At 37.6% G+C, this 12,234-nt stretch overlaps 1 protein-coding gene across 1 annotated transcript in view; it reads left to right on the top strand.

The window, feature by feature from the left end:
- Positions 1-12,234, top strand: part of IMPG2 (interphotoreceptor matrix proteoglycan 2) — a 128,443-nt gene that overhangs the window by 96,059 nt on the left and 20,150 nt on the right. The window contains exons 12-14 of the mRNA XM_027769966.1: positions 6,401-6,695; positions 7,650-8,947; positions 9,562-9,781. Of these exons, the coding sequence (XP_027625767.1) occupies positions 6,401-6,695; positions 7,650-8,947; positions 9,562-9,781 (1,813 nt within the window). The remainder of the gene's footprint in view (positions 1-6,400; positions 6,696-7,649; positions 8,948-9,561; positions 9,782-12,234) is intronic.

The following is a 12,234-nucleotide window of genomic DNA, read 5'->3' as shown; positions in this document are numbered from 1 at the left end:
TCTGTTCCTAGAGATTGCATGTTCTCCCGATACTGAAATTTACTTGAAAAATATAGTTTCCTTGATTAGATCATGTTTTTGGCCTGATTCATGGACCAGGAATTAGTACCCTCAGGTGTACTTCTGATGGGGGCTTTCCCAAGGGGCAATTTCTTATCTTATCTTTTGCAGTTGCACTAGCCATTTGAACATGGCATTAAGCCTACTCTTTCTTCAGATATATGTCACTTTTTCTCTTCTTCAGTAGACTCGGGTTATTAGGTTATTAGATTCCAGTCTAACACCCATGTGTATCTTGCTTCTATTTCTTTTTTGGACTAAAACTACATTGCCAAAGGAATTTACTAATATTTATTAACCTTGTACCACCACTTTCAATCTCTACCATCTTTCCTTTTTAGATTCTTTATTTTTTAATTTACAAAAACTTGCTACTGGGCACTTGTGCTTGCTTGAGAGAGACAGACAGAGGGAGAGAGAAAGGGAAAGTGAGAAAGTATCCCCCAGGGAGATTGGCACACTCTAATTCCTTCTCCTCCATCCTCATCTTGGGATTTTGGGAATACACACACACACACACACACACACACACACACACACACACCCCCAGTGTGTCTTCCAAGCCTGGGACTCAATCTGCATAGTCGGCCATGTGGGATCCACTTGCTGCCTTAACCACCATGCCCCTGGCTGGTCTCCGGATTCTTTATTTGAAATTACATTTAACCAGAATGATATCATTTTTGGTTTATGCTGTTTTAATTGACTCTCGCTCTTTATTTACTGGCTGTTTGTGTTTTATTATGAATTATCTAATAAGCTTTTTGGCAGGAATGATTAAACTTTTATGGATTTTCTAAAAGTTTATTTATTTATTCCTTGAGAAAGATAGATATAGAGAGTCAGAGGGAAAGCACCCCCCAACAGGGTCTTCACTCCATGATCCACCCCTACTCTTATTTGGGCGGGATCATGGGTACCCATGTATGTGCCCATTATACTCAGGGAGGTCCCAGGACATGAACTCAGGCCCTTTACTGCTGTGGTACTGTCTGGCCCCTTTTATGGATTTTAAAATGTACTATACTACAAAATAATGGTACATTTATTAGGTTGTCAGGAAAGTCATGACATGTTTTTCTATACAAAATTGCATCATAACTTTCCCGACAACCCAATATATAACATGTCTCATCCAGGGTTTCAATAATAGCAAAATCACCTAGATGGATCTATTGAAGGAGGTGTGGATGGGGTTTGATGAGCAAAGAAAGAATGTTGAGATATGCAGGGGCTAACAACAGAGAGAAGCAATTCTAAGGAAATGCTGTTACCAGAGCCCAGAGAGCTGGAGTTGTAATTATGCTACTGCCAGACATAGAGTATTGGGGCTTGGAGGAAGCAGGAAAGAAATATCCCTGACTTCTTGCCCCTCCTGTCCTTTGACCTTTTGCTTGTGCTTGTGCTTGTCATTGGCCAAACTCAAACAGAAGACACCCAGCAAGGGAGCAAGGTGATGGCAGTTCACAGGGGCTGCGTCCTAGTGTAGAGCACAGCCAAAAGAAGGATCTGGCTGGTGGTGTCAAGTACAAAGTAGCAGCATGGCAGACCAGTTAACACAGGGCCCAACTAAAACAGCACGGACAAATCAGGAAGTGACAGTGTAACTGAATCTCGTGAAAGAGAACCAGTTTATGTGACAGAATGCTTTTAGTTTAAACATAGTAGATGAGGGACCAGCAGTTAGTGTAATGGCTATGTCGCTGGACTCCCATGTAGTCGACTGTGGTTCGAGTCTCGGACCTGGTGGGTTGAACTCATGCCAGGCGCGTGTGCATGCGTGCCCAAGATCCCAAGAGGAGAATGGAGGAGAAGGGATTGCAGCGTGACCATACCCCCTGGGGGGGCTGATTTCTCGCTTTCTGTCTCTCTGTCTCTCTCTGTCTTTCTGGCGAGTGCATGCGCCCTATAGCGAAAACCTCTCAAAAAAAAAAAAAAGTAGATGAAACTGAGGGCAACATAGCCAATGACGACCTGCTATTATCTTTCCTGCACATTTGTCACTACAAAGAGGGATAAATTAGGATGTGGTTATTTCTTGCCTTTCAGTCTCTCCTCTGTGATTTGGAGGGTGTGCAGTTCAAAACTTCCTCACACAGACCCTTGATCTCACACAGACCCCTGATGTGAAATTAAAACAGGTGTGTACACAGAGAGTAAGAGACAAATAGGCCATGTATCAGGTTGACTCCCTCCATAGGTCAGTGAGTTCTACATGGCTGTAGAGTGAACTCTAGCTACCTTAAGAATAGGTACTTTTGTTCAAAAACCATATAGACTTGAGAGTATTCAGTGAACATTCACTACCACTGATAGGACTCTCCTGGAAGAGAGGAAAGGTACTAGATTCAGAATTTTGTATTCTAGTTTTTATGGGCTTCACTTTGCTTTCAGTTATTCCATGAGTTTTAGTCTTTTGTTAGATTTATAAGCATGGGAGTTTTCTTAAAGGTTCTAGGTGATAAGAACTACAACAAAATAGCAATGAAACAAGTATATTATTGATAGAAACTCAGGTTGAAAAAGTATACCCAGAATGTGATAAGATTCTGTCCCTTACTGGGAACTTTTAAAAGTACCAGTAGGTCCCTTTCCAAGGCCAATTAATTTAGAATCTTGGGAGTGTGGGGTATTGGTATTTTAAACAATAATTCTAATTATTTACATTCTAATACCTACTTAGAGTTGAGTGTGATTGTTGTTTTCTATTTTTCTTTTTCAGTTTTCATATACTCAAGAAATATTTTATGAGTTGCTTTTATGTGTATGGGACTTTTTGTTGTTATTTATAACCCAGCATAGATTCAAATATAAAAACTCCTGCCAAATGCCATGGTCATTTTTATAAACTGGGTCATCAGAAAAGTCATGATGCATTTTTGCATAGAAATACGGAAAGATATGTCATGATTTTTCCAATAACCAGATATTAGCATCATTATTAAACATTTTTACATAGCCTATTCTTATTAAGATTAAGTAACTAGCATGATTAAGGACTGTGTTTTTGTCTACTTTTCTATTCCTAAAGCTAAATTTTTTTTTTTAAATTTTTATTATCATCATAATCTTCTTTATATTACATTGGATTACATATAACTTTACAGTGTATTACATTGTTTTTTCAAAAGGGAATGCCATGCATGTCAGTCAGTACAGAGACATTAATCTCCCCACTTCAACATTCCATATCTTTTCTGTTTTCCCCAATCATTATTTTTATTATTCTAATTATTTTTATAAAACAGTCAATTGCTATTTCTCGTTTTGCTTGTAAAAATACTTTGCCCATCATGAAATACTTCTCAGACCAATCCAGTTGAGAATACTATACATGTCATCATCAACAGTTAATAAGCCCTATCTGTTTCTCACTAACGTCCTGTCTCTCTATTGTTCACTTGCTATCTTTCTCTATCCTCTTCTCTTCACTTACCCCATTCCACACTGTCCTATTCTCATTAAGTACCTTCACTGTGTTTATGTCCTCCGAATTTTTGCTCTCTATTATAGAGTGCGGATAGTCGGTATATATTGAGTGGATACATACAATATCTTTCTTTCATAGCCTGGCTTACTTCACTCAGCAATAGATCCTCCATATCTGACCATTTTCTATCAAATTCCAGGGTCTTGTTATTTTTTATGACTGAGTAGTATTCCATAGAGTATATATACCACACTTTTCCAATCCATTCATCGGTTTGTGGACATTTAGGTTGGTTCCATGTCTTGGCAATTGTGAATAATGCTGCAATAAACATGGATGTGCAAGCACTTTTCTGACTGAGCGTTCTCCTGTCTTTTGGGTAAATACCCAGAAGTGGGATTGCTGGATCAAATGGTAGTTCTATTTGTAGATCTTTGAGGAACCTCCATATTGTTCTCCACAGTGGTTGAACTAGTTTACATTCCCACCAACAGTGTAGGAGGGTTCCCTTTTCACCACATCCCCGCCAACACTTATCACTTTTTATATTCTTAATCTTTGCCATTCTGACAGGGGTTAGGTGGTATCTCATTGTGGTTTTTATCTGCATTTCCCTTATGATGAGGGATGTCGAGCATTTCCTCATATGCTTTTTGGCTGTTCGTATGTCTTCCTTAGAGAGACTTTTGTTCAGCTCACTTTCCCATCTTTTAATCGGGTTAATCATTTTTTTTCGCATAAGGCACTTGAGTTCCCTATGTATTCTCGTTATCAGTCCCTTGTCTGAGGCATATTTAACAAAAATATTTTCCCATTCTGAGGGTTGTCGGTTCACACTTGTTACTGTGTCCTTTGCTGTGCAGAAACTTCTTAGTCTAATATAGTCCCACTTGTCTATTTTAGGGATTATTGCCTGTGCTTTGGGAGTCTTATTTAAGAAGTCTTTGCCTACTCCAATGTCTCCCAGAGTTTCCCCAGCATTTTCCACAAGTAGTTTTATTGTCTGAGGTCTTAGGTTCAGATCTTTGATCCATTTTGAGTTGACTGTTGTTAATGGTGAAAGATGGGGGTTCAGTTTCATCTTTCTGCAGGTGGATACCCAGTTTTTCCAGCACCATTTACTAAAGAGGTTTTCCTTTTCCCAATGGATTGACTGATATCCTTTGTCAAAGATCAGTTGGCTATAAGCTTTGGGAGTTATTTCTGGGGTCTCTATTCTCTTCCATTGGTCCACATGTCTGTTTTTATGCCAATACCATGCTGTTTTGATGACCACAGCTTTATAGTATATCTTGGGATCAGGGAGTGATATGCCTCCTACTCCATTCTTCTTACGCAGGATTGCTTTTGCAATACGAGGTCTTTTATGGTTCCAGACAAATTCTATAATTGTCTTTTCTAGATCTCTGAAGAATATCTCTGGTATTTTGATTGGAATTGCATTAAACATGTAGATTAATTTGGGTAGAATTGCCATTTTGATTATGTTAATTCTACCAATCCAGGAGCATGGGATGTCCTTCCACTTTTTTATGTCACTTTCAATGTCTTTTTTAAGATTCTCGTAGTTTTCTTTATAAAGGTCTTTGACTTTCTTAGTTAGGTTTATCCCTAGATATCTTATACATCTTGTGGCTACGGTGAAAGGGATTCCTTTCTTCAGCTCTGCTTCATTCAACTTGTTGTTCATAAATAGAAATGCTATAGATTTTTGGATATTGATTTTGTATCCTGCCACCTTACTGTATTCACTTATTACTTCAAGCAGTTTTTTCATGGATACCTTTGGGTCTTCTAAGTATACCATCATGTCATCTGCAAATAAAGATATTTTCAACTCTTCTTTGCCTATTTGAATGCCTTTAATACTGTTCTCTTCTCTGATTGCAATAGCTAAGACTTCCAGTACTATATTAAAGAGCAGTGGAGAAAGTGGGCAGCCTTGCCTAGTACCTGTTTTCAGAGGAAAAGCTTTCAGCTTTTCCCCATTCAGTATAATATTAGCTGTAGGTTTTTCATAGATTGCCTAAAGCTAAATTTTAAGATAAGATTAATACCACACTAGTAAAAAGTCTCTTTTAGAAAGAGAAAATCATTTGCATTTTGTAAATGTGATGCCATTTGATAGGCATGGTTGCTCATTACCAGACTACATTTTGATGTGGCAACAATTCTGATAAAAATGGAGACCCTTAATTAATTAAATATCTTGCAGAATGGTGGATGAAAGTTCTACTTGTTATTTTCTGCTGTGAGCAATGTGCTTGGGTCTTTGCCAACAAATGACAAGTATTAGTAACTTTTCTGTATGTAAAGTCATTTAAATGGATAAGACAGAGAGAAACAAAACATCTAAACCAAGAGAAACAATATTTTCCTACACAAATTAGCTTTTTTTGGGCCAGCCCCATAGCCCAGTGTTTAAGGGAGCTGGGTCCCACATGGTGAACTACAATGTGAGATCCAGTCTCTGCAACCAGAAAAATATGCCCAAAATTCTGATGGGTTGAAGAAATGGAGAAGTGATTGTGGCATGACCAAGCCCCATTGGGGGTCTTCCTCCTCTACCCTTGGTTTTTCCTGTCTCTTTGGCAAGTGCACATATCCTCTGGCAATAAACATTTAAAATTCACTTCATTTGGGGTCTTTTAAATATATTATCTATTACCACTTTACAGGTGAGTTTTGAGTATTTTATGTTTTTTTTCTCTTGATTTTCCAACTAGAAAGTGGTTAAATTGGAATTCAACTATAGATCTGTTTGATTTAGAAATGTCCTCCCACCCCCACTATTATATTGCTTTCTTGTTCCTAGAAAATCTGAGAATGTGGGTAAACAGGTGGTATTTAAAACATTTTTTGTGTGTTTCTTTTATCTGTGATATGACTTACCTTTTTTTCCCTCCCCAGGATAACACCCTTCAGGTTGAATGGCCCTCAGCAGATGAGTCCACCACAGGCAGCGTCTCACTCCTTGATTTCAACTCTGGCCCTTCCTCAACCACTGGCAGCAAAATTTGGTCAGAAACCCTTTTGGGTGATTTGGGGTCTACACCCAAATTAGCCTTTCCCTTGAAGGTGGCCCTCAATTCTTCTCCGAAGATTTTAGAAGTTAGCAACTCGACTCTTCATGCTGTCACCTCAGCAGTGCTTCAGACTGTGGCTTCTGAGGAAATGACTTCCGGATCTCAAGTATTGGAAGATGGTGAGGAACTCAACTCACTTACTTTTTATATTTTATTATGTCAGATGACAAGTGTTTTGAAGAAGAAAGAGACTATGATTAGGAGAAAAGCATGGTAGTATTCATTAGAAGGAAAGAAGAAACAATGATATTTAGTTGGTTAGAATGAAGAGTCCAAAAAAAGTAAATAAGAAGAAAAGGACTTTGGGAACTGGGGTAGGGATAATATATATTTTGAAGTTTATAGTGAAGAGTATATCATTTAATTAAATTACATTAAAAATTATTTTATTTACTTGAATATTGGAGTGTTAAATAGCATCAAAAAAGATTATTCTAGTAACTTTTTATAGGATTAATTGAGGGGCCCAAGTTCAAATACTTTATCAGGCAATTGTATTAAGAAGGAGAGACCCTGAACCTGGGTAGCCACAGCAAAAATTAAGAAGTGAAAACAAAGCAGATGCTCTTATATAAGTTGTGGAGGAAAGGAAAAATTGATCGATGTGACATAGGGATGGAGAATACATGGAAAAGAAGAAGAGAAACAAAAATATGAAGAGTCCAGGGTTTTGAACACTGGGTTACTCTGAAGGATGATGGGCAATAAACATGACAGGAAGTATGGGAATTCAAAGAGAAACAAAATTTCCTAGAAAATTTCCACTAGATTTAATCTTTGTTATCAATATGGCTACCAGCAGTTCTTTAACTTTAGGGAATACAAAAATCCAGTGTTTAAAGATGAATGGTTTTGATAGTCAAGGTCTTGTCATCCTCAGGGAATGGGGTATATTCATGGATGACTGTCCCACATTATAGACATATTTTTGGATTTTCTTGTTTGTGATATAGCAAAGTAGAAGTCAGCAACTTCCCTGTTAATGGGGAAAACAGGTAACTAGTTTTATCAGAGAACTAGAAATATGTTTTGGCAAATCTATAGATTAATTATTTGCAAACTTTATTTTTTAGGATTGACTGACATTGAAGAGTCAGAAGATTTTCTTTCTATTGATTCATTGCCTTCAAGTTTATTTACTCAAACTGTGCCAAAAGAAATAATACCACCAATGAAAGACTCTGACGTGTCTTCAGCATTCTCACCATATGTGACCTCCTCTGAACCATTACATCTTCTTGTTAAAGAAATAACCATACCTTTGGGCTTGACCTCCAAAGTCAAAGGTCAATTAGAATCGAACTATTTGCTGCCAGACACATCCATGGAAAAAGAGTTCGTATTTGAAAGTGGTTCAGGTTCAGGTTCAGGTTCAGGTTCTGGACAAAAGGTAGATTTAATTACTTGGCCATGGAGTGAGACTTCATTAGAAAAGAACACTGAATCATTGTCCAAGTCACAGCTTGAAGATGAGGATTCACTTTTACTGCATGAGAGTGCAGATGAGAAACTAATTAACGATGACAAAATGGGTCCCACAGAACAAATTACTGAGTTCTCAAAATACGGGCATGATGATAGTTCCACAAATTTTGTAGAGGAAGAGCCCTTTGATGGACCTACTGTGCCTATCTTTGTAGAGACCACAACTCCGTCTGTACCTCTAATTCTCTCCAAGCATATATCAGAGGTACCTGACATTGATTATCACTCAGTTACCAAAGCACCTCTTCCACCGGCATCTATTGCAATCTCTGATTCTATTGATAAACCAGATAAAGTAGACATTTTTCTCAAGGAGGACATAGAACAAACTTCGGGGTCATCCAACCATGAGTGGCTTGACAACAAAGTTTCAATGATAAAGCCAGAAGCTCAAACTTTGAGGACTGTGTCACTAGAATCAGATGTATTCTGGGCAGGAACTTCTTCCTTAGAGATATTGTCCAGAAACACATTGCCAAGTACACCAGAAAGTACTGAAAGACTCTGGTTGAAAAATTCCATGACAGAGTCTACCAAATTGCCTCCAACCACAAGTTCCACCCTGCAGGAAGATGAAGTAATTATGAGTGTACAGGATATTTCATTAGAACTGGACCGGGTAGGCACGGATTACTATCAGCCTGAGCTAATTCAAGAACAAAATGGCAAGGTTGGTAGTTATGTGGAAATGTCTACAAATGTTCACTCCACAGAGATGACTATCGTGACTCAGCCCACACAAGGAGGTGACTCGAATCACACCCAGACCACAGGAGCTTTGTTAGTTTTCTTCAGCCTTCGAGTGACTAACATGATGTTTTCAGAAGATCTGTTTAATAAAAACTCATTGGAGTATAAAGCTCTGGAGCAAAGATTCTTAGAATTGGTAAGCACAAAACATGAAAATGTGGCACTAGTAAATAATCATGTGTGAACCACTCCTTCCCCACAGCACATAAGCTCTGAGCCAAGAAGAATAATCTTTTGTGGACATTTACTTATCATCCCCAGATAGTGTCATGGCTGAGGGTTGGTAGGAAAACAATGGCAGATGGATACAAGAAACAGAAAACACATATGTGGGATGAGAATGATGCAAAAGGTTGGATACTGAGGATCATGTTTTGTGAATTCTGGGATTGGAATATGTCAGTGATTTCAATTTCGTTATGAGACTAGGTCAGTTTTATTTTATGGGTACGTATGATACCTTTATTGTTGTGATCCTTTAATGAAGCAGAGAGTATGAACTCTCTAGATATCTAAAACTGAATTCCCTGGGGTTCTTAAATGTCACTATGACAATCTCATGATTCACAAATAATTTCTAATTTATACTTTTGTTAATTAACATTTAAAAATGTAAACAGAATATAACTAGAAAGAGTAGGGGAAGAGCTTATCCACGTTTTTCTGTTTTGTTGTTGTTGTTTGTTTTGGAATGTATTGAACAAAATGTGAAACCCTGTCAATAAACTTACTGCTTTTCATATATTGTAGCTGGTTCCCTATCTCCAGTCAAATCTCACAGGGTTCCAGAACTTAGAAATCCTGAATTTCAGAAATGGCAGTATTGTGGTGAATAGCCGAATGAAGTTCACCAAATCTATCCCTCCTAATGTCAACGATGCAGTATACATGATTCTGGAAGACTTTTGCACCACTGCCTATCAAACCATGAACTTGGCCATTGATAAATACTCCCTTGATGTGGAATCAGGTAATGATATTGCCAAGGTGGTTCCTTAGTGGATTTCAGTGATTATTCTTGTGTATTTTATTCTTCATTAAGTCAAGGTAATTCCAATGTTTGCAGGAAAAGAAAGTACTGTGTCAGAGAAAATTTCCACTTCTTAATAGTCAGTACCACATTTTTTCCAAAGATATCGATATAATTCTCTGTTTAAAGGGTTTTTCATACATGTGATTTTTTACTAGCTCACCTCTTATTCTCTTTTCTAACTATTCTATCTGGTTCTTTTACTTATCTATAGGATCTATTCTTGCTACATCTTACCTTTCTTTAAAGAAAAAATTGCCACAGGATGCATGCTAAAAGGGGTGGGGCGGAGGTGAGAAATCACCCTGTGCAGAGCATGGTCTCATGACAATCCCATCTTCTCCATTTCTCCCACCTGTTGGGATTTCGGGCACACATGCACACATGCCTGGCATGTTTTTCAAGTTGCCAGATCTGGGACTTGAACCATGTAGTCAGCCATGTGAGATCCAGCCACCTTAATCACCATGCCACCAACCTTCCCCTTGCCACATCTTTATGTTGCCAAACCAAAAACCAAAAAGGTTTCAATTCTCTTTCTTTCTGTATTTTTTGCATAACTTTTTATATTTATTTCCATTGCTTTATTTATTTATTTTATTTTTTAAATTTATTTTTATGCATTCAACCACTGTCTATCATTACAGCTTATAAAATGAATTATCCCAGTGTGAATACACTGTATATTAGTCCAATTAAAGATATTATCATAACATTATCATCAACAGATAATTTTTTATTTTTGCCTCCCTTAAATGTTTTGCCTTTCCCCCCTTGATTTCTTCCTCTCACCCTCCCCCATTTCCTACTGTACTCCCACACTGTCTCTCGTATCCACAATTTTTCTCCATGCTTTTATCTTTTCCAGTATTTCAGTTTCTGCCATATGGTGTGGATATTCAGTATATATTAAGTGGAGACATGCAATGTCTCTCTTTCATAGTCTGACTTGCTTCGTTTAGCGGTAATTTTCCATGTTCAACCATTTTTTATCAAATGCCACGGTCTTGCTGTTTTTTATGGCTGAGTAGTATTCCATAGTGTATATGTGCCACACTTTTTCAATCCATTCATTTGTTTGTGGACATTTGGGTTGGTTTCATGTCTTAGCGATTGTGAATAATGCTACAATAAAAATGAATGTGCAAGTCCTTTTTCTGACTGAGTGTATTCCTATCCTTTGGGTAGATATCCAAGAGTGGAATTGCTAGAACACGACAAGGCTGCCCACTTTCTCCACTCCTTTTCAATATAGTACTGGAAGTCCTAGCCAATGCAATCAGACAAGCGACTAAAATAAAAAGTATTCAAATAGGAAAAAAAGCGAAATTATCTCTCTTTGCAGATGATATGATTATATACATTAGAAAACCAAAAAGAATCCACAAAGAACTCCTAGAAATGATAAATGAATACAGTGAAGTGGCAGGATGTAAAATCAGCATACAAAAATCTGTAACATTTCTATATAACAATAGTGAACAGACTGAAGTAGAACTGAATAAAGCAATTCCATTTCCAGTAGCCACAAAAGAAATAAGATATCTAGAAGTCAAAGATCTCTACAAGGAAAACTGTCTAAAACTTAAAAAAAAAATTAAAAATGGCACAAGAAAGTGGAAAGACATCTTATGTTCCTGCATGGGAAGATTAATATAATCAAAATGTCAATCCTACCCAAAATAATGTACAAATTTAATGCATTTCCATTGTTTTAATTTTTACATTAATGTCATTAACATTCCACACCTTATATGCAAATCAAACTTCTGAGATCAAGAATCAATATCTAACTACTTGACAATCTACACTTGGGTATATTCTATGTGTATCAAACAAGATATCTAAGAGTGAGCTCTTGTTCTCCATATCTTCTCTCCCTCCAGCTTAATCTACCTTTTCTGTTAGCCTCTCCACCTCCATAAATGGAAACTTTATCAACCCAGCTACTTAAGTCAGAAACCTGGGAACTCATTCTTGGACTCAGTTTCCATCATTGTCAACTTTCAGTTACTCATCAAACTTACATTGATTCTGAATTTTAAATCTATCTCAAGTCCATGCTCTCTCTATTTCTACTCTATCTAAATCATCATCTGTTCTTTGGTCCAGTTTTCCTGTTCTCTCTGCTATGCATTCTCCCGAGAGCAGCCAAGATGCTCTTTCTAAAACATCAATCAGGTTTTTTCACCATGCTGACTGAAACACTCTAATGGCTGCTTGGTTCAATAGCCACAAGATCTGGTTCCTGCCTTCTTCCCCAGTGTCACCCAATGGAACTAACCTCTTTGCTCACTATGTTCTAGTCAGAGTAGCTTGTTTTTAGTTCCTTGGATACAAAAAACCTCCCCCCCCCACCGCAAGTCTTCGCACATACTGTTCCTTTTGCCTGG

The sequence above is a fragment of the Tupaia chinensis genome, unplaced genomic scaffold (assembly GCF_000334495.1).
Source record: "Tupaia chinensis unplaced genomic scaffold, TupChi_1.0 Scaffold000100_1, whole genome shotgun sequence".
In the NCBI taxonomy this organism is placed as follows: Eukaryota; Metazoa; Chordata; class Mammalia; order Scandentia; family Tupaiidae; genus Tupaia; species Tupaia belangeri.
This window is presented reverse-complemented; position numbering and strand designations above follow the sequence as displayed.